Below are 23,138 nucleotides of genomic sequence, written 5' to 3'. Positions count from 1 at the left end.
GTAGAGGGGCATAAGAGTAGAGGGGGAATAAGAGAGGAATTGACTTATAATAAGTGCATTCCCATGAGGAAGACAAAACTACTACATAAAAAGAGCATCAGACTTTGCAGGAAGTAAAACCCTCTTCAAAAACAAGATACAAGGATAGACAAACTCTAGCACTTCACACAAAGGAACAGACAGGCAGCCAGACTCACAATCACACTTCCAGTAGTCACAGCATCCGTCTGAGACTCTGACCATCTGTCCCCTGGGGCACATGGTGGGGCGAACTGGATTTGGACAGGTGACCGAAGTCATCTCTATCTTCCCACCCTTACAAGTCTTATTAAAGCAGTCTTCTGTCCACTTCTCTCCACACGCCCAAATCTGGTTCCTCTTCAGGTCTCTACACTCACAAACTGGAAACAAGGTGAAGATTTGACTTAAACATGGTGGAACAATTACTATTTCTAATTTATTTGTAAGGTCAGCATTAGTATAGATTTTAGAGATATCAACCAATATCAACAATCCAAATTGCCAAAAATATATTTAAATATGTTGGCCTACTTGTACGTGTTGTAGACTCTGTAGATATTGTTGTTGACATGGTTGTTGGACCCGTAGATGTTGTCGATTCAGAGGTAGTGGGAGAACGTGTAGAGAAGGTTGTTGGTTGACTTGTGAACAGGGTTGTAGCTTCAGTTGATGGTCCTTCAGATGTTGGTTTGCTTGTCGTTTCAGTAAAAGGAGTTGGTTTGGTTGTCATTTCAGTAAAAATAGTTGGTTTGGTTGTCATTTCAGTAAAAGGAGTTGGTTTGGTTGTCATTTCAGTAAAAATAGTTGGTTTGGTTGTCATTTCAGTAAAAATAGTTGGTTCGGTTGTCATTTCAGTATGTGAAGTAGTTGGTTTGGTTGTAGATGTTGGTTCAACATATTTGTTTGTAGAATATGAGAATGTAGTTGTGGGTTGTGTAGATGTTAATTTAGTTGTAGTTTCAGTGTATGCTGTAGTTGCTTCTGCAGTAGTGGTTTGTCCGGCTGTAGTACTCAACACTAACCCAGTTGTACTAGGTTGAATATTTGTAGGTCCTGTAACTATCGGTGGGAATGGTGTGGTTGTATATTCAGGTGTTGTTCTTGTTGTTGTTGGTTGTTTAGGTGTGGTTGTAGGTTCAGGGGTTGTAGTGGATTGCTGAGGTGTGGTTGTATATTGAGGTGTTGTAATCAATAGTGTATATGCATGTGTAGTAGTGGGTTGTTTAGGTGTGGTTGTAGGTTCAGATGTAGTAGTGGGTTGTTTAGGTGTGGTTGTAGATTCAGGTGTAGTAGTGGGTTGTTTAGGTGTGGTTGTATATTCAGGTGTAGTAGTGGGTTTGTGTAGGTGTGGTTGTAGATTCAGGTGTAGTAGTGGGTTGTTTAGGTGTGGTTGTATATTCAGGTGTAGTAGTGGGTTGTTTAGGTGTGGTTGTATATGCAGGTGTAGTAGTGGGTTGTTTAGGTGTGGTTGTATATTCAGGGTAGATTCAGGTGTAGTAGTGGGTTGTTTAGGTGTGGTTGTATATTCAGGTGTAGTAGTGGGTTGTTTAGGTGTGGTTGTATATTCAGGTGTAGTAGTGGGTTGTTTAGGTGTGGTTGTTGGTTCAGGTGTAGTAGTGGGTTGTTTAGGTGTGGTTGTAGATTCAGGTGTAGTAGTGGGTTGTTTAGGTGTGGTTGTATATTCAGGTGTAGTAGTGGGTTGTTTAGGTGTGGTTGTATATTCAGGTGTAGTAGTGGGTTGTTTAGGTGTGGTTGTATATTCAGGTGTAGTAGTGGGTTGTTTAGGTGTGGTTGTATATTCAGGTGTAGTAGTGGGTTGTTTAGGTGAGGTTGTATATTCAGGTGTAGTAGTGGGTTGTTTAGGTGTGGTTGTATGTTCAGGTGTAGTAGTGGGTTGTTTAGGTGTGGTTGTAGATTCAGGTGTAGTAGTGGGTTGTTTAGGTGTGGTTGTATATTCAGGTGTAGTAGTGGGTTGTTTAGGTGTGGTTGTAGGTCCAGGTGTAGTAGTGGGTTGTTTAGGTGTGGTTGTATATGCAGGTGTAGTAGTGGGTTGTTTAGGTGTGGTTGTATATTCAGGTGTAGTAGTGGGTTGTTTAGGTGTGGTTGTATATTCAGGTGTAGTAGTGGGTTGTTTAGGTGTGGTTGTATATTCAGGTGTAGTATTGGGTTGTTTAGGTGTGGTTGTATATTCAGGTGTAGTAGTGGGTTGTTTAGGTGTGGTTGTATATTCAGGTGTAGTAGTGGGTTGTTTAGGTGTGGTTGTAGGTTCAGATGTAGCAGTAGGTTGTTTAGGTGTGGTTGTATATTCAAATGTAGTAGTCAGTATAGTTGTAGATTCAGGTGTAGTAGTAGGTTGTTTAGGTGTGATTGTAGATTCAGGTGTAGTAGTAGGTTGTTTAGCTGTGGTTGTAGGTTCAGGTGTAGTAGTGGGTTGTTTAGGTGTGGTTGTATATTCAAATGTAGTAGTCAGTATAGTTGTAGATTCAGGTGTAGTAGTAGGTTGTTTAGGTGTGGTTGTAGGTTCAGATGTAGTAGTGGGTTGTTTAGGTGTGGTTGTATATTCAGGTGTAGTAGTGGGTTGTTTAGGTGTGGTTGTATATTCAGGTGTAGTAGTGGGTTGTTTAGGTGTGGTTGTATATTCAAATGTAGTAGTGGGTTGTTTAGGTGTGGTTGTAGATTCAGGTGTAGTAGTGGGTTGTTTAGGTGTGGTTGTATATTCAGGTGTAGTAGTGGGTTGTTTAGGTGTGGTTGTATATTCAGGTGTAGTAGTGGGTTGTTTAGGTGTGGTTGTATATTCAGGTGTAGTAGTGGGTTGTTTAGGTGTGGTTGTATATTCAGGTGTAGTAGTGGGTTGTTTAGGTGTGGTTGTATATTCAGGTGTAGTAGTGGGTTGTTTAGGTGTGGTTGTATATTCAGGTGTAGTAGTGGGTTGTTTAGGTGTGGTTGTATATTCACGTGTAGTAGTGGGTTGTTTAGGTGTGGTTGTATATGCATGTGTAGTAGTGGGTTGTTTAGGTGTGGTTGTAGGTTCAGATGTAGTAGTGGGTTGTTTAGGTGTGGTTGTATATTCAGGTGTAGTAGTGGGTTGTTTAGGTGTGGTTGTATATTCAGGTGTAGTAGTGGGTTGTTTAGGTGTGGTTGTATATTCAGGTGTAGTAGTGGGTTGTTTAGGTGTGGTTGTATATTCAGGTGTAGTAGTGGGTTGTTTAGGTGTGGTTGTATATTCAGGTGTAGTAGTGGGTTGTTTAGGTGTGGTTGTATATTCAGGTGTAGTAGTGGGTTGTTTAGGTGTGGTTGTATATTCAGGTGTAGTAGTGGGTTGTTTAGGTGTGGTTGTATATTCAGGTGTAGTAGTGGGTTGTTTAGGTGTGGTTGTATATTCAGGTGTAGTAGTGGGTTGTTTAGGTGTGGTTGTATATTCAGGTGTAGTAGTGGGTTGTTTAGGTGTGGTTGTATATTCAGGTGTCATAGTCAGTATAGTTGTAGGTTCAGGTGTAGTTCTCATTGTAGCTGATTGTGTAGCTGTGGTTGTAGGTTCAGATGTAGTAGTGGTTTGATCAGGACCTAAAGAGGCAAATCACATAAATGGATGTGTTAATACCACATTTTGTATTTCACCTTTATTTAACCAGGTAGGCCAGTTGAGAAGTTCTCATTTACAACTGCAACCTGCATTCCTGATAATATTATACTTTAATATAAGTCAGTCACAATTGTGATCAAAGTCTTAACTGATTTACAAATATGTTAATGCCGTCATAACTTATATCCACTTACCACAGTTAATACGTCCCTGTTCACAAGTGCTGTAGACAGAGAACACAGTAAAAGATCAGTTACCATTCTCCTGTATGTTAAATTTATTTTCCCTTTGTCATTTCCTCACATAGGCCTACATGCACTGATATAGTGTAAATAGGTACTCACCATTTCTCAGTGGGTTTCCTGATAACTGTACCAGGTTTAACAATAGTCTCGTTGGAATAACAGGTGCAGTTGTCCAAAGTGGAGCATCTCCCTGTGTTCTCATCATAGTATGGAGCCTCTGCTGGGCATCTCGGGTAGCAGCCTGCACACAGAGACACTGCCAAAGTTAGCATTAAGGTCAACATCACTGTGAGGAGTAGATTCATCTCTCATGACAGATATAAACATACACGTGAACTTAAACAGTATTATTTATTAGTGTACACAAGATTTGGTTCTGGGATCATAGACTGGTGACAGGTCGGTTTGGCAGTACAAACAGATCTGGGACCATGTTAGATGGATCCTCCATTACCATTAATTGAGTCAGTTCAGTTACCTTCCAGCTGGCCAGTGAAGAGGTTGTTTTTGCCACAGGTCTTGATCTGTCCACAGGGATCGTAGTGCCAGCTACTGTGGCCCTGCTCATTGTAGTAGTCGCAGTATACCGCTGTATGAGTAGGTAGAGGTATAGTTCACTTAAACACTGTTTCAATAACACATACATATACAGTTGAAGTCGGAAGTTTACATACACCTTAGCCAAATACATTTAAATTCAGTTTTTCACAATTCCTGACATTTAATCCTCGTAAATATTCCCTGTTTCGTAGGTCAGTTAGAATCACCACTTTATTTTAAGAATGTGAAATGTCAAAATAATAGTAGAGAGAAGGATTGATTTCAGCTTTTATTTCTTTCATCACATTCCCAGTGGGTCAGAAGTTTACATACACTCAGTTAGTATTTGGTAGCATTGCCTTTAAATTGTTTAATATGGGTCAAACGTTTTGGGTAGCCTTCCACAAGCTTCCGACACTAAGTTGGGTGAATTTTGGTCCATTCCTCCTGCCAGAGCTGGTGTAACTGAGTCAGGTTCGTAGGCCTCCTTGCCCGCACATGCTTTTTCAGTTCTGCCCACAAATTTTCTATAGGTTTGAGGTCAGGGCTTTGTGATGGCCACTTCGATACCTTGACTTTGTTGTCCATAAGCCATTTTGCCACAACTTTGGAAGTATGCTTGGGGTCATTGTCCATTTGAAAGACCCATTTGCGACCAAGCTTTAACTTCCTGACTGATGTCTCGAGATGTTCCTTCAATATATCTACATAATTTTTTTTCCTCATGATTCCATCTATTTTGTGAAGTGCACCAGTCCCTCCTGCAGCAAAGCACCCCCACAACATGATGCTGCCACCCCCGTACTCCACGGTTGGGATGGTGTTCTTCAGCTTGCAAGCGTCCTCCTCTTTCCTCCAAACATAACGATGGTCATTATGGCCAAACAGTTCTATTTTTGTTTCATTAGACCAGAGGACATTTCTACAAAAACTACAATCTTTGCCCCCATGTGCAGTTGCAACCCGTCTGGCTTTTTTGTGGCGGTTTTGGAGAAGTGGCTTCTTCCTTGCTGTGCGGCCTTTCAGGTTATGTCGGTTGAAAAACGAGTTTTAATGACTCCAACCTACGTGTATGTAAACTTCTGACTTCAACTGTAAGTAGCATTTAATTGAAAGACTATCCTGGGCAGGCTCATACATATTTTTTTTTAAACTATAAATGTTAGCGTTACTTTTAAATGAAATACTGAGGATAATATTTGCATCAGTTGTGTTACGTACGGCACATGTCTGGCGTTCTCCAGCGGACACACACGTCCTGGTCACTGCAGGCCTCAGTGTAGGCCGCCACGGCCGTACAGAAACCCAAGAACTTCCCCTCAAACTCACAGGAGCACGACTCCAACACACAGGCCTGGTAGTAGGGCTCAGGGTCCACCTTGAGAACAAAGCAGAACATCTTAACTGAATGTCTCCTTAAATGTGTTACAAAATAATATAATACATGCAATTTAGCAGATGCTTTTAGGGGTACATAAATATTTAAAATATCTTGTACGGGTGTTTGTGGGAATCAAACCCACTATCCTGGCATTGAAAGCGCCATAATCTACCAACTGAGCTACAAACGACCCACATGTTTGGGGTGAACTATCCCTTTAAGCCTACCTTTAAGTGGAGGTGTGTGATGTTCGGGATAAACGAACCTTTTAAGCGTACCTCTTTGGTAGTCCTTAATTAAAGGTGTTTAACGTTTGGGGTGAACTGTCCTTTTAAGTGAACTGTACCTTCAAGTGGCAGTCCTTAAAGGTGTCTCCCCTGAGGATCATACAGCGTCTCTCGGCCCAGGCGGAGCAGTAGGAGTGGCGCTGGCACGGAAACACCTCATTGGTCACGTCAGAGCAGGGGGGTGTGGCCGTCTTCCAGCTGTTGCCAAAGGCGAGGGGGCTGGACACCACCGATGACCCGCTTATCTGCAGGTCGTTCATCTCGTTGGAATCGAAGTTCCCGCAAAGTCCACACACTCGGTTCTGTGAAATTACAGCTGATTAATTAGGTAATTAACTTAATAACCATCAAATTAATTGATGGGTTACTAACTTAGGCAAGACATTTGTGCTAACTTAACCATAGCTTAATACTAAACAGTACTTAGTAGCTATGAAATGATATTTCAGCAGTTGAAATGATATTTCAGTAGTTGCAATGATCAACGAGCAATAGGGAAATCTTACAGGTTACATCTTTAACGTCTAGATAGAGACGACTCACCCTCCAACGGTCGTCCAGTATGACGGTAAGTCTGGTGTGTTTGTCCCAGATGAGGGTTAGTCCTCTAGAAGGCACTGAGATCATGATGTAGAGGCCCACAGTGTGGGTGGAGTACAGAGGCTCCGCCTCCAGAGAAGCCCATCCCCCTTGGAGCCGTCTCATCACCTTCATTTCATTCAGAGTCAGAGTGACATTACCCTGAGAGAAAAGACATTTACATTTACGTCATTTAGCAGACGCTCTTATCCAGAGCGGCTTACAAATTGACAAACACCTCATTAATGAAGTTAATAACTCTCCATATTACATTCCTATTACCACAGGTATTCAGTAGAAAATGTCTGATACGTATTTACATTATTCAATACAATTAGTATCTACCTGGTGATCCCAAGTGGTGCTTAGTCCTACTTAACAAAACACATTCCAAACAAACTGAGGGGTAGTTCTATTTAATAATAATGGACTTCAAAAGCATGGTGTGACAGAGGAGAGAAGTGAGCTAAGTGTATTACCAGCAGGTCTAACACGATGGTCCGGGAACAGGTCAGAGCCTCGTCACAGCACGGGACACTCTCCACTTTGACAGAAAACGACCCAGCTTCACTACCACAGCCATCCTATGGGAGAAGGAAGAAAACAGCAGAATTGTAGATGTTTTTTTTGAAGAAGCAGTACCATTAATTTCACAGCAGTATAGAATAGAAAACAAAACAAACATCCCTAACAAAATGAAGAACAATGCTTGATAACCCAATGAAAAGGTGATATCAGATTGCCTTCTCTGACTCACCTCCACTAATGTGTACTGACAATTCCCATCGTAGCGGTACCATTTAGAGTCGAAGGTTTGATAGTGTCCGTTTCCATACACCAGGCATGTACCAGGGCATGGTTCATCTACACAGCTCCACTGGGCATGGTGGCAGGTGCTGGGAAGTAGATGGAGACAAACTTTTAGGGGGCGATTCCGAACTTCCACTTCAGTATAATTTTTTGCTTAGTCATGTATTGATGTCAATAGGAAACTACGTAAAAAATCAACTTAAGTAGAGGTTAGGATTCAAATTATGGATTACATTTCAAACAGTAAGTATAAAACACTATCTTTGCTTCAGCTCAGACTCTTCCTGATGTTCGTTAGATATAATACACTACGTGGTGTGTTTGTTGGTTTGATTGTTTGTTTTTAAAAATAGACAAATCCCCAAGTCGTACTGTGATACATTCACTTATGCATGTATCTGTAATTGATACACACTAAAGAAGTAGCAAGGCAACAGTTTTGGCTCACTCACCATGTTCTACAGTTGGTCTTGACACTCTGTCCCGCTTTGAACACTCTGCCGCTGTACTGACAGGTGCAGTTGTCCACAGTGACACACACACCCCTATGGTCTTCCAACTGGCCCCCTGGACAGTAACAGCCACTTGTACAACTCTGAACAGCACTCTGGGAACAAAGAAGATGAGTGTCTCATTACAATTCAATGCTAATTGAATCAATTAACAGTTTTCAGTTCTACTTTTGGGCTAGCATGAAATATTTTTATTACATTTTTATATTAACTCTAATTCTGTGAACTTACTGTTGGTTTGCTCAGACTGGCACATGTTTTTTGAGCTGTGTCTATTGAAAATTGTGAGCAATGCACACAAACCTTCCCCTGGGTGCAACCTGAAACAGACAGTAGCATACAGTAGCATATTTGAAGGTATATCAAACACACAAAAATACTGTAATATCATGTAAGAATTAGACCATCAAGAGGCTATTAAATAAAAATATATTTACCACAATCTTCAGAGCACAGCAATTGTCCATCCTCACATTTGCTGCAAAAGAGTATAAAAAGGTGGATGTAAGATGTTGGTGTATAGGCTGTCTGATCGTCATCAGTGATCAGGCCAACCACCGCTGTGTCGTCAGCAAACGTAATGATGGTGTTGGAATCCTGCACAGCCACGCAGTTGTCGGTGAACAGGGAGTACAGGAGGGGACTAAGCACGTACCCCTGAGGGGCGCCCATGTCGAGGGTCAGAGTGATGGATGTGTTGCTGCCTACCCTCAACACCTGGGGGTGGCCCATCAGGAAGTCCAGGATCCAGTCAGTTGCAGAGGGAGGTGTTCAGTCCCAGGGTCCTGAGCTTAGTGATGAGCTTGGAAGACACTATGGTGTAGTCAATGAACATCATTCTTACATAGATGTTCCTCTTTTCCAGGTGGGAGAGGGCAGTGTGGAGTGCAAGAGAGAGTTTGTCATCTGTGGATCTGTTGGGTCGTTATGCGAATTGGACTGGGTCCAGGGTGTCTGGGATGATGGTGTTGATGTGAGCCATGACCAGTCTTTCAAAGCATTTCATGTCTACAGATGTGAGTGCTACGGGGTGATAGTCATTTAGACAGATTACCTTGGCGTTCTTGGGCACAGGGACTATGGTGGTCTGCTTGAAACATGTAGATATTACAGACTGTCAGGGAAAGGTAGAACATGTCAGTGAAGACATTTGCCAGCTGGTCAGCACATGCTCTGAGTACACATCCTGGTAATCTGTCTGGCCCCATGGCCTTGACCCTTAACCTGCTTAAAAAAAAAAGTTTTCAAATCCTGCGCCCCGCGTAAATCCAATTAGCATAATACAACAATCCCTCTAAAAATCTGTCAGTTTAAGCTAGAGATCTGGAAGCGTCTCAATCCACCGTACTTCCGCATTTGCAGGGAGAGGTTACAACGCTCGACCTGTGTTTATCAGACCACGAGACATCCTGAAAATTGGTCTTCTCCATTTTGCGTCAAAAGACTTGTCTATAGTTGATACGGCTGATCTGCCAACTTCTGTCTGTAGCGTCTGAACCGTTTGAGCTACACAACCCTCTGTGCAAAGGTGTGACTCACGAACATCTACAGTTGTGTTGCTCTAAGACGCACACAGGCCTCAACACTTGTCTAAAGGTACCAGTTGAAAAACTGAATGGAAGTATACAGTATATAGAGACTGTTTAATGCCAAAAATATGGGGTTAAATATATATATATATATAAAAAAACTAAAGAAATAATGTTTCCTGATCTTTCTTATATCTCTATATAGGAGAGACACTTCAGAACAAACTTCCTTTTGATATTTTTGCTGGGACTATCTGTTCCTTTTATTGAATCTGTTATTCAATGTGTTTGTATGGGCTAATAGCAGTAAGGACCAAAAAAAGAAAATGTATACTTGAAGGGGTCTTAAAATGTAAAATCAAATAGCTAAATGATCCTTGGTATGACCTTAAAAATTCCATATAGCTTAGTAGAAAGTAGTTTGGAAGCCCATACACATCCGATGAGCGTTTACAAGCCCTGCCACATCTGATGAGTGTCAGATCCAGCATAGTAGAATTCAATCATAGTCCTGTATTGATGTGTTGACTGTTTGATGGCTCGTTGGAGGTCGTAGCGGGATTTCTTCTAAGCATCCAGATTAGTGTCACGCTCCTGGAAAGTGGCAGCTCTAGCCTTTAGCTCAGTGCGGATGTTGCCTGTAATCCATGGCTTCTGGTTGGGAAATGTACGTACGGTTAGACGTACAATGACTCGCAAAAGTATTCACCCCCTTGGCATTTTTCCTATTTTGTTGCCTTACAACCTGGAATTGAAATTGATTTTTGGGGGGTTTGTATCATTTCATTTACACAACATGCCTACCACTTTGAAGATGCAAAATATTTTTTGTGAAACAAACAAAAAATAAGACAAAAAAAAAGAAAACTTGAGCATAAATTATGCATAACTATTCACCATGGCTCCATCTGCTGGACGTGCCAGGTCTCGACGGGTTCTCCGCCCAGGACTAATTGGGGCTGATTGGGGAGTTGGTGAGTAATCAAGGGATGATTGCTCACCAGCTTTCCAAACCCCATAAACCTGCCAGAAGGGCAGCACACTGTCACGGGCGTCGTTAGGAGTGGACGAAAATGCAGTGGGTAAAGTGCTAATCTTCTTATTTATTATCGAAAAAACATATAAACAAAACAAACGACGAAAACAGTCCAATAAGGTGCACAGACTATACTGGAAACAACCACCCACAAACAAAAGTGAAAACAAACACAACTAAATATGGCCTCCAATTAGAGACAACAACAATCAGCTGCCTCTAATTGGAGGTCATTGACAAAACTAACATAGAAATAGAAAGCTAGATAAACACAAAGAAATAGATAACCTAGAACATAAACCAAAAACCCCGAAACACACAAAACAAACACCCCCTGTCATGCGCTGACCAAACTACAATAACAAATAACCCCTTTTACTGGTCAAGACGTGACAGTACCCCCCCCAAAGGTGCAGACCCAGAATGCACCTCAAAACAAAAAACCCACAAAAAATAACTCCAAACTTAAAGGGAGGGAAGGGAGGGTGGCCACCGTCAACGACGGCTCCCGTGCTACACCCCCCCCCCAATTCTCCAACTACGGAGGTGGCTCTGGCTCTGGCCTTAGTCCCCATTCTAACCTGCCCACCCCCGCTGAAGGCTCAGGGCTGTAGACCACTGCTGAAGGCTCTGGGCTGAGGTGCGTCGCTGGAGACCTCGGGCTGAGGTGCGTTGCTGAAGACCTCGTGCTGAGGTGCGTCGCTGGGGACCTCGGACTGAGGAGCGTCTCTGGAGGCTCCGGACTGAGGAGCGTCTCTGGAGGCTCCGGACTGTGGGCCGTCTCTGCAGGCTCCGGACTGTGGGCCGTCTCTGCAGGCTCCGGACTGTGGGCCGTCTCTGCAGGCTCCGGACTGTGGGCCGTCTCTGCAGGCTCCGGACTGTGGGCCGTCTCTGCAGGCTCCGGACTGTAAGCCGTCTCTGCGGGCTCCGGACTGTAGGCCGTCTCTGACGGTTCCGGACTGTAGGCCGTCTCTGTCGGTTATGGACTGTAGGCCGTCTTTGTCGGTTCCGGACTGTAGGACATCACCGGAAGCACTGGATGGGGAACTGTCGCCGGAAGCTCTGGATGGGGAACTGTCGCCGGAAGCTCTGGACGGGGAACTGTCGCCGGAAGCTCTGGACGGGGCACTGTTGCTGGAAGCTCTGGACGGGGAACTGTCACCGGAAGCTCTGTTCTGGGACTGCGCACTGAAGGCCTGATGCGTGGGGCTGGCTTAGGAGGCGCCAGACTAGTAACCCGCACCACAGGGCTAGTGCGAGGAGCAGGAACGGGACGTACTGGACTGGGCAGGCGCACTAGAGGCCTGATGCGTGGGGCTGGCTTTGGAGGCGCCAGAACAGTAACACGCAGCACAGGGCTAGTGCGAGGAGCAGGAACAGGATACACTGGGTCTTGAAGACGCACTGGAGGTCTGGAGCGCACAGCCTGCACAACCCGTCCTGGCTGAGTTGTCACTGTAGCCCTGCACGGGCGGAGTACTGGCACAGGGAGAACTGGGCTGTGCTGAGGAATGATGGCTGCCGTGCGTAGAGCAGGCGCAGGGTAGCCTCGGCCTAGGAGACGCACTGGTGGCCAGATATGCTGAGCAGGCATACTCCTTCCTGGCTGGATGACCACTCTAGCACGGCACTTGCTGGGGGCTGGTATCGACTGCACCGGACTGTGCGTGCGGATGGGTGAGACCTTGCGCACTTCCGCATACCACGGTGCTCTCCGCGCCAAACGCTCCCCATAATAAGCACGAGGAGTAGGCTCAGGTCTATTGCCTGACTTACCCCAACTCCCCGTGTGCCCCCCCCAAAAAAATGTTTTGGGGCTGCCTCCTCACCTCCTGAAATGGAGGATATAATGCCTCATACCTCCGTCGTTCTGCCTTTGCTGCCTCCAGTTCCTCCTTCGGTCGCCGGTACTCCCCAGCCTGCCTCCAGGGTCCCTTTCCATCTAGGATCTCCTCCCATGTCCATGACTCCAAGTAGCTCTCCTACTGCTCCTTCCTCCGCTGCTTGGTCCATCTTTGGTGGGTGGTTCTGTCACGGGCGTCGTAAGGAGTGGACTAAAATACAGCGGGTAAAGTGCTCATCTTCTTATTTATTAGAAAAAGAAAAAAACTTAAACAAAACAAACGACGAAAACAGTCCAATAAGGTGCACAGACTATACTGGAAACAACCACCCACAAACACAAGTGAAAACAAAGACAACTAAATATGGCCTCCAATTAGAGACAACAACAACCAGCTGCCTCTAATTGGAGGTCATTGACAAAACTAACATAGAAATAGAAAGCTAGATAAACACATAGAAATAGATAACCTAGAACACAACCGAAAACCCCGAAACACACAAAACAAACACCCCCTGCCACACCCTGACCAAACTACAATAACAAATAACCCCTTTTACTGGTCAGGACGTGACACACACAGGAGAGGACTGGGGGAAGTAAGGTGACTTCCGTGTAGTTGGAGACGGTGCCCGAGCGAAGACAAGGGAGTTTGAGTTTGTGTGCCAAACAGGATACAGCAAGACCCGGAGCCCAGAAGACGGTATCCCGGAGAGGGTCTCATGGGGGAGACCTATCCTTTTCTTTTGATTTTTATTTAATTAAACACCCTTGTAACCGAGCTAATCATTCTCTGTCCGTGTCTGATCTGTGTAAACGTCTTGACCAAACCCCCTGGTCTGCCACAATACACTGAGATCATATGACAGATCATGTGACACTTAGATTGCACACAGGTGGACTTTATTTAACTAATATTGTGACTTCTGAAGGTAATTGGTTGCACCAGATCTTATTTAGCGGCTTCATAGCAAAGGGGGTGAATACATAAGCATGAACCACTTTTTCGTATTTTATTTTGGGGCTTGGGGGCAGTATTGAGAATTTTGAAAAAAATATGTGCCCATTTTTAACTGCCTCCTACACCAACTCAGAAGCTAGGATATGCATATTATTAACAGATTTGGATAGAAAACACTGAATTTTCTAAAACTGTTTGAATGGTGTCTGTAAGTATAACAAAACTCATATGGCAGGCAAAAACCTGAGAAAAATACAAGCAGGAAATTAGAATTTTGTGGCTGTACTATTTCGAGTCATTGCTAATAGAACACACAGTGACAAAGGATTCATTTTGCACTTCCTACGGCTTCCACTAGATGTCAACAATCTTTATAAAGTTGTTTGAAGCGTCTATGATGAACAGAGAGCGGATGAGAAGGAAGGGAAGTTGACGTCCCTGGGATGTCGTCACTTCATTATTGCGCGCACATGCGCGTTCATGTGAGATGAGACTTTGTATTTCAAACGTTTATCAAGAAACAGGAGAGGTCCTGTTGAAATATGTATCCATTTCACGTTCTCAAGGACCTAAAGATTGATGCTAAACAACGTTTGACATGTTTGAACGAACGTAAATAGATTTTTTTTTAACTTTTCGTCGTGATTTTTCCCTCCCCCGCCCTACACTTTGAGGAGCCTACTGAACGCGCTAACAACATGGAACAACTTGGAGTTATTTGGACATAAATTATTAACTTTGTCGAAAGAAACAACATTTGTTGTGGACCTGGGATTCCTGGAAGTGACTTCTGATGAAGATAATCAAAGGTAAGGGAATATTTACAATAGTATTTTTGATATTAGATGGTTCCAAGATGGTGCTAACCTGTATAGCCTAGCCTATTGTTCTTAGCATAGCACCCCGTTTATTGCAAAGTGTGATTTCCCAGTAAAGTTATTTTGAAATCTGGCAATGCGGTAGCATTCACGAGATGTTAATCTATAATTCTTTGAATGACAATATTATAATTTACCAATGTTTTCGAATAGTAATTTTGTAAATTGTAGCCCTGATCCACCGGAAGCATTTGAGGGAGAAAAAGATTCTGAATTTCATCGCCACTGTAAAATGCTGTTTTTGGATATAAATATGAACTTGATGGAACAAAAAATGCATGTATTGTCTAACATAATGTCCTAGGAGTGTCATCTGATGAAGATTGTCAAAGGTTAGTGCATCATTTTAGCTGGTTTTCTGCTTTTGGTGACGCCCGTCTTTGAATTGACAAAACATTACACACAGCTATTTTCAATGTACTCTCCTAACATAACCTAAGTTTATGCTTTCGCCGTAAAGCCTCTTTGAAATCGGACAATGTGGTTGGATTTAGGAGATGTTTATCTTTCAAATGGTGAAAAATAGTTGATTGTTTGAGAAATTGAAATTATTAGATTCTTGCAGTTTTGAATTTCCCGCCATGGTATCTTGTCAAGCAATCCCGTTACTGGGATCAGAGCGGGAAGGGGTCCCCAACAGGTTTTTTAATTCTTACATCTAGACGATCCACTAGCAGAACACCGCTCCAATATCCAATGATAGGGCGTGGCGCGAAATAAAAACTCCTCGAAAATCCGAAAACTTCCATTTTTCAAACATATGACTATTTTACACCATTTTAAAGACAAGACTCTCCTTTATCTAACCACACTGTCCGATTTCAAAAAGGCTTTACAACGAAAGCAAAACATTAGATTATGTCAGGAGAGTACCCAGCCAGAAATAATCAGACACACATTTTTCAAGCTAGCATATAATGTAACAAAAACCAAAACCACAGCTAAATGCAGCACTAACCTTTGATGATCTTCATCAGATGACACTCCTAGGACATTATGTTATACAATACATGCATGTTTTGTTCAATCAAGTTCATATTTATATCAAAAAACAGCTTTTTACATTAGCATGTGACGTTCAGAACTAGCATTCCCACCGAACACTTCCGGTGAATTTACTAAATTACTCACGATAAACGTTCACAAAAAACATAACAATTATTTTAAGAATTATAGATACAGAACTCCTTTATGCAATCGCGGTGTCCGATTTTAAAATAGCTTTTCGGTGAAAGCACATTTTGCAATATTCTGAGTAGATAGCCCGGCCATCACAGGCTAGCTATTTTGACACCCACCAAGTTTGGTACTCACCAAACTCAGATTTACTATAAGAAAAATTGGATTACCTTTGCTGTTCTTCGTCAGAATGCACTCCCAGGACTTCTACTTCAACAACAAATGTTGGTTTGGTTCCAAATAATCCATAGTTATATCCAAATAGCGGCGTTTTGTTCGTGCGTTCAAGATACTATCCGAAGGGTAACGAAGGGAGACGTGCCCGCGCGTATTGTGACAAAAAATGTCAAAATATTCCATTACCGTACTTCGAAGCATGTCAAACGCTGTTTAAAATCCATTTTTATGCGATTTTTCTTGTAAAATAGCGATAATATTCCGACCGGGAGTCGTTGTTTTCGTTCAAAGACTGAAAATGTAAAATGGACTCTTCACGTGCACGCGCGCACCCGTCTCATTGTTCTCAGATCGACCACTATCCAAATGCGCTACTGTTTTTCAGCCATGGACTGCAAAGTCATCATTCAACGTTCTGGCGCCTTCTGAGAGCCTATGGGAGCCTTAGAAAGTGTCACGTTACAGCAGAGATCCTCTGCTTTCAATAAAGAGGCTAAAGAAGGCCAAGAAATGGTCAGAGAGGGCACTTCCTGTTTGGAATCTTCTCAGGTTTTGGCCTGCCATATGAGTTCTGTTATACTCACAGACACCATTCAAACAGTTTTAGAAACTTTAGGGTGTTTTCTATGCAAATCAAACAATTATATGCATATTCTAGTTTCTGGGCAGGATTAATAAACAGATTAAATCGGGTACGTTTTTTTATCCGGACGTGAAAATACTGCCCCCTATCCATAACAGGTTAAACAAGTCATTTTTTTCATTTCACTTCACCAATTTGGACTATTTTGTGTATGTCCATTATATGAACTCCAAATAAAAATCAATTTAAATTACAGGTTGTAATGCAACAAAACAGGAAAAACGCCAAGGGGGATGAATACTTTTGCAAGGCACTGTATGTATACGTTCACATACTAGGGGAGAAGTGAATGGAAACTGTTGAGTTGCAGTGTGTAGAACAGTTTTTGCCCAATCTGCATTCTTTAAAAGCGGTTCAACACTGGAACCAGCTACCAGAAAACCAAAAATGGTGACTAGTGTCCGTGCTTTTACACAAAAAGCAGTATAAAGAACAGCAGGTTTGTACCCACTTACAAACCTTTTTCTTTGCTGTTTGTTTTTGTTGCTGGTTTTTTACAACTCATGGTTCCAATAGCAATGCATCCAATGATTATTATGTTCAAAACTTGACATTTGTCTGTAAACGTATCTGTATATCCTGACCTCTGTTTTTGTTATTATTCCTAACACAAAAAAAATTGTCTGATGTTTGTATGTTGTCTGTTCGTACATAATGTATTTTCTTGTGACCATGCCCAGGGACTGCAGATGGAAATTAGCAGTTGAATACATCTGGTCCAACACATCTTTTCTCAACTGTACTGAGACTTATGTTTTGTTGTACATTGTCCCTGTTCAAATAAACGTAATAACAATAATACCAACAAACTGTAGCATGTTCTGTAATAGGATCTCCTGTTTTTTTGTGCAAGAGTCAAATTATTTATGCTGACACTGTCATCTGTAATGACACCTCCATAGCAGTATGTAAGAGGAACTCACCACTGTCGTCCATCAATGATAACAGGTCCTGGTGGTGTGACTCCTCCCTGATGGTGACATGGACACTGGGCCTTCGGGGTACAGGTGAGCCCCCCGGTCAGATGAGTGCCCTCCAGGCAGCCACAGCCCTCCACAGGTGCATCCTCCACCCCACACCTGGGGTCTGGCCGGGATAGGGAGAGACAGGTGCTGTTGCACACCTGCATTTCGTAGTCAAACCTCTGATTGTTCTCACACGATACCGCTGGAAATCCAAAATGACATTCATGTTAATAAACATTTACAGAAAATGGCAGAAATATTGGTCAGTGAGAAATCCAAACCAGTTTAATTGGAATGAATGGCAGTAGAGAAGAAGTTAATGCATTTCTTGCTTTTACTTTTGCAGCAAAATAAAAGTAATGTGATACAGTATATCAGAAATTGTGTAATAGAATTATTGTCAATCTAAAATATTGTCATGTAAATACAGTTTACACCGGTTTTATACCAATTTTCTGTATAAATAGCCTATAAAATATATGTTGACAGACAATACATTTCTCAATGTTTGTTTTCTTGGAAAGCTGTGAGTGTTATTATATGATACAATATGAGTACTTGTTTGCATTTCCAACTTGTCTAAATCCTATCACAAACTAATTTCAGCCAGTGTATGGCTGTGGATTGACTGCATTGTTTGTATGGAATGTAAATTAGAAACATTATTGGAATCATTCCACCTAACAAACATACTGTAAAAATAATATTAAAATATATTGTTTTACACAATATCGTATCACAGTGCTGGCTGGCCACTGGCTTACCAAATCCCTTACCAAAATGTCTGACCTTATATACCGTCATAAGAAGGTTAATGTCCAGTGTAGTATTCTATGGGTGTTACTCACTGCAGTTGGTGCCCCTTCTCCAGTCACCCACTGTGATGCCCTGGTTGGCACAGGCTTTGGCATAATTTGCCAGGGCCACACACAAACACTGCTGCAACCCAGTTCCACAGGTACACGTTCTCTGGATACAAGCCTGCAAACATGAAGTCACAAATGATTACAAAACATTGTTACATCATCATTTCCTAGTTAAATACAAGGTAAATACCAATTCAAAAAAGTTCTCAAGATTTGTTGGTATTAGTTAATCCTTGCCTTGTGGTAATTGTCAGTAGGCACGTGATCGTAGCACTTGGCGAAAATCCCACTGGGGTCTCTCAAGGGGTGACACTTCTCATCTGCAAATATTTCTGAGAGGTAATCGTCCACATGTTAGATTAAAAAGCACAAAAACAGAATTAGGATTTTTCCATTTCTACACTATGTCGTATTGTAAGACGCATTCACATTCCTCTCGTTCTTGAAGTCATGTAGACTACCGTAATTTCCGGACTATTAAGCGCACCTGAATATAAGCCGCACCCACTGAATTAAAAAAAATATATTATTTTGAACATAAATAAGCCGCACGTCTATAAATCGCAGGTGCCTACCGGTACATTGAAACAAATGAACTTTACACAGGCTTTAAGGAAACACGGCTTGTAACAAAAATAAATAGGCTTTAACGAAACACGGCTTGTAACAAAAATAAATAGGCTTTAACGAAACACGGCTTGTAACAACAAAAAAAATTGCAGTAAAAAAATTGCAGTAAGCTTTAGTTGTCTTTTTGCACTGAGTCAATTCCTCACGCTGCTGTTTCCAACGTCTTATCATCGACTCATTAAGACCAAGCTCCCGTGTAGCAGCTCTATTTCCTTTTCCAACAGCCAGATCAATTGCCTTCAACTTGAAAGCTGCATCATATGCATTTCTCCGTGTCTTTGCCATGATGAGGGTGACAAAATGACTACCGTAATCAGAATGATGGGAAGTTTGAGAGCGCTCGATTTAATCTAAACAGTAAACAAAAACGTTGTTTGACCTTAACCCGTTCGGCAATTTCATTGGTCTAATGAAAGCTTCATGCCGCCAAAAAACTGAGCACGTCACAGAATGTGTTTTTTTTTTAGAAAAAAAATTTGAAAGCGGGAAAAATCCATATATTAGATGCGTCATTGTTTAAGCTGCGAGGTTCAAAGCCTGGGAAAAAAGTTGCGGCTTATAGTCTGGAATTTACGGTATGTAATGTACCCAACAAAAAATAGCTTTACTATACTATATAAAAATAACACAATGTCACGACATGCATTATTTTCATGAAGTTATTAAAACAAACTGATACATTTCCTTCATAGAACAACCTACTGAACGCATGTGAGAACCTATTTTTTAAGTCATGAAGCCTTCAGAGGGACTTTACCGTAGTCGGTGTTGATGCAGACTTTAGGTATGTTAACAGGACAGTCCCCTACACTCCAGGACAGCGCAAACGGTTCCGCTGCATTTTCTACAATACCACTGCTTGTGGTGAAATCATCAGTGGTATCGGTATTGTAGTTTCCACAAAGTCCTAGTAAAAGGAAAGTTACCACTTTATTTTACAGTACAGAAATGACCAGATACATGACATCATTTGTTTATTTGTTCACAGGATTCAGTCAAGGTGACTTAAATACTGATATGACAATGATAATATATAATTACAATGATCATATATAGTGATAATATATGATGCAAAACCATTATGATGATGAAAGCAAAGTACCTTCTGGCATCCCTACTTCACTCTGTGGTAGTGTGATATAGAGCTGGAGGTCTGGAGACATCTGTACTTGGATCTTCATGCCAGAGGATGTCAATACCTGAACATACATGGATGACTGCCAGAACACCATGGCATTGTCTGACTGATGTAGCTCTCGAATTTCCTCTTTCTCAAACTGTACACTGTTGTGAGAGAATCTGTAGGTATTCTGTAATTGACAAACAAAAACGTGTTTTAGAATTTGTTGATTATCATAAACAGACTTTGAATGTAAAGGGGAAGCAAAAGTTACAAGCAGACAAACAGTACCTGGTAAATCTGAAGAAACACGTTTTGGATGGAGGACGTAGTCTCAGAAAAATGTATGGATATCGTCCAATTAAAACCCTGTTTTATTTCATTCATAAAGAATAAGGGAAGTTAGTACTTTAGGTGAAAGTACTGTATGAGTACAACTCAAAATGACCATAGTGCTGTGAGATGATAATCTATTGATTTACCTTAGAGGCCATGTATGTGCATTTACCGGGAAGGGCATACTGTTTCCCATCGAACGTGGTCACAAACTGCCCTTCAATCACACACCTACTAGGGCAGCTGTTCTGAGAGCATATCCACTTGCCATTGTTGCACACACTGTAGAGAAATAAATGAATATCATGTTACGGTATATCTGATCGGGACAAAATCAATAAGTGGACAAATTCAATGAGAAGTCTGACTAGTTCCCAAATTACATCCTTTTAACACACAGTGCCTTCGGAAAGTATTCAGACCCCTTGACTTTTTGCACATTTTCTTAGGTTACAGACTTACTCTAAAACGTATTAATTAGTTTTTTTCCCTTTATCTATCTACACACAATACCCCATAAAAGCAAAAACAGTTTAGAAATGTTTGGTAATTTATATATAAAAAAAATATCACATTTACATAATTATCCAGACCCTTTACTCAGTACTTTGTTGAAGCACCTTTCGCAGCAATTACATCCTCGAGTCATCTAGGGTATGACGTTACAAGCTTGACACACCTGTATTTGGAGAGTTTCTCCCATTCTTCTCTGCAGATCCTCTCAATCTCTGTCAGGTTGGATGGGCAGAGTCACTGCACAGCTATTTTCAAGTCTCTCCAGTGATGTTTGAACAGGTTCAAGTCCGGGCTCTGGCAGGTCTCTCAAGGACATTCAGAGACTTGCCCTGAAGCCACTCCTGCATTATCTTGGCTGTGTGCTTAGGATTGTTGTCCTGTTGGAAGGTGAACCTTTGCACCAGTCTGAGGTCTTGAGTGCTCTGGAGCAGGTTTTCATCAAGGATCTCTCTGTACTTTGCTCCGTTCATCTTTCCCTCGATCCTGACTAGTCTCCCAGTCTCTGCCGCTGAAAAACACACCCACAGCATGATTCTGCCACCACCATGCTTCACCGTAGGGATGGTCCCAGGTTTCTTCCAGACGTGACATTTGGCATTCTTGGTTTCATCAGGCCATAAAATCGTGTTTCTCATGGTCTGAGAGTCTTTAGGTGCCTTTTAGCAAACTCCATGCAGGCTGTCATGTGCCTTTTACTGAGGAGTGGCTTCCGTCTGGCTACTACCATAAAGGCCTGATTGATGAAGTGCTGCAGAGATGGTTGTCCTTCTGGAAGGTTCTCCCATATCCATGGAGGAACTCTTGAGCTCTGTCAGTGTCACGGTTGTTCGAAGGAGCGGACCAAAATGCAGCGTGACATAGAACAACCCAAAACACCCCCTGTCACGCCCTGCCCTACTCTACTATAGAAAATTACATCTTACTATGGTCAGGACAAAAAAACAACAACAAAACACAAAGGGAGGGTAGGGTGGGTGACTAATGTCAATGACGGCGGCTCTGGTTCCGGGCGTAGTACCCCCACCGCCAAATGATCCCCCCGCTTCTGTATGTCCGGAGGAACCAGACCATGGATCATCGCCGGAGGCTTCCTACCGCAAACCGCCGCTGAAGGCTCTGGGCTAAAGGCCGCCACTGAAGGCTTTGGGCTGCAGACCGCCGCTGAAGGCTCTGGGCGGCAGACCGCCGCTGGAGGCTCTGGGCTGCAGACCGCCGCTGGAGGCTCTGGGCTGCAGACCGCCGCTGGAGGCTCTGGGCTGCAGACCGCCGCTGGAGGCTCTGGGCTGCAGACCTCCGCTGGAGGCTCTGGGCTGCAGGCCTCCGGTGGAGGCTCTGGGCTGCAGGCCTCCGCTGGAGGCTCTGGGCTGCAGACCACCGCTGGAGGCTCTGGGCTGCAGACCACCACTAGAAGGCTCTGGGTTGCAGACCACCGCCGGAGGCTCCGGGCTGAGGAGCGTCGTTGGACACCCCGGACTGGGCAGGCGCACTGGAGGCCTGATGCGTGGAGCTGGCATAGGAGGCACCAGACTAGTAACACGCACCTCAGGGCGAGTGTGTGGAGCATGCACAGGATGTGCAGGGCTATGGAGGCGCACGGGAGGGAGAGTGCGAGGAGTAGGCACAGGATGTACTGGGCTATGGAGGCCAAGTGCTCACTAAGGGCTGAGTGCTCACAGCAGGTACTGGCTGTACCGGGTTATGGCTGCGCACTGGAAGAATAGTGCAAGGAGCAGGAATCGGTCTCACCGGACTGGGGAGATGCACTAAGGGTCGAGTGCTCACAGCAGGCACTGGCTGTACCGGGTTATGGCTGCGCACTGAAAGGAGAGTGCGAGGAGCAGGCACAGGACGTACTGGACTATGGAGGCGCACTGGGGGGAGAGTGCGAGGAGCAGGCACAGGACTTACTGGGCTGTGGATGCGCACTGGAGGCCTGGAGCGTATGGCTTGCACAACCCGCCCTGGCTGGATGCTCAACTCAGCTCGACAACTGCAGGGTGCAGGCACAGATCGCACCGGCCTGTGAATGCGCCCTGACGACACGGTGCGCATCACCGCACAACACAGTGCCTGCCCCGTTGCTTGCTCCCCACAGTAAACACGGGAATCTGGCTCAGGACTCCACCCTGACTCTGCCCAACTCCCCTTGTGCCCCCCCCCAATCATTTTTTTGGGGGCTGCCTCTCGCACCTGCCTCTTCGTTGGTATCGTGCCTCCTCTCGTCGCCGCTCTGCTCTCGCTGCTTCCACCTGTTCCCATGGGATTCGATCCATTCCGGCCTGGATTTCCCCCCACGTCCAGGATCCTTTTCCCTCCAATATGTCCTCCCAAGTCCATTTCTCCTGCTGCTCCATTCCACGCTGCTTGGTCCTTTTATGGTGAGTGATTCTGTCACGGTTGTTCGAAGGAGCAGACCAAAATGCAGCGTATTCATAGTTCCACATATTTATTAGACGTGAAACTGAATGCAGTACATAAATAACTTGAAAACACAAAACAAC

At 43.4% G+C, this 23,138-nt stretch overlaps 1 protein-coding gene across 1 annotated transcript in view; it reads right to left on the bottom strand.

The window, feature by feature from the left end:
• Window positions 1-23,138, bottom strand: part of LOC106576007 (mucin-2) — a 43,782-nt gene that overhangs the window by 5,383 nt on the left and 15,261 nt on the right. Inside the window, exons 10-30 of the mRNA XM_045698637.1 lie at window positions 20,268-20,403; window positions 20,077-20,154; window positions 19,768-19,975; window positions 19,423-19,572; window positions 18,273-18,367; window positions 18,018-18,150; window positions 17,128-17,371; window positions 8,396-8,436; window positions 8,190-8,278; window positions 7,899-8,053; window positions 7,394-7,532; window positions 7,116-7,220; window positions 6,601-6,798; window positions 6,117-6,359; window positions 5,611-5,767; window positions 4,328-4,438; window positions 3,949-4,090; window positions 3,799-3,827; window positions 3,332-3,585; window positions 553-1,447; window positions 198-401 (exon numbers count right to left, since the gene is read on the bottom strand). Coding sequence (XP_045554593.1) covers window positions 198-401; window positions 553-1,447; window positions 3,332-3,585; window positions 3,799-3,827; window positions 3,949-4,090; window positions 4,328-4,438; window positions 5,611-5,767; window positions 6,117-6,359; window positions 6,601-6,798; window positions 7,116-7,220; window positions 7,394-7,532; window positions 7,899-8,053; window positions 8,190-8,278; window positions 8,396-8,436; window positions 17,128-17,371; window positions 18,018-18,150; window positions 18,273-18,367; window positions 19,423-19,572; window positions 19,768-19,975; window positions 20,077-20,154; window positions 20,268-20,403 — 3,806 coding nt within the window. The remainder of the gene's footprint in view (window positions 1-197; window positions 402-552; window positions 1,448-3,331; window positions 3,586-3,798; window positions 3,828-3,948; window positions 4,091-4,327; window positions 4,439-5,610; window positions 5,768-6,116; window positions 6,360-6,600; window positions 6,799-7,115; window positions 7,221-7,393; window positions 7,533-7,898; window positions 8,054-8,189; window positions 8,279-8,395; window positions 8,437-17,127; window positions 17,372-18,017; window positions 18,151-18,272; window positions 18,368-19,422; window positions 19,573-19,767; window positions 19,976-20,076; window positions 20,155-20,267; window positions 20,404-23,138) is intronic.

The sequence above is a fragment of the Salmo salar genome, chromosome ssa17, assembly GCF_905237065.1.
Source record: "Salmo salar chromosome ssa17, Ssal_v3.1, whole genome shotgun sequence".
NCBI classification, from domain to species: Eukaryota; Metazoa; Chordata; class Actinopteri; order Salmoniformes; family Salmonidae; genus Salmo; species Salmo salar.
This window is presented reverse-complemented; position numbering and strand designations above follow the sequence as displayed.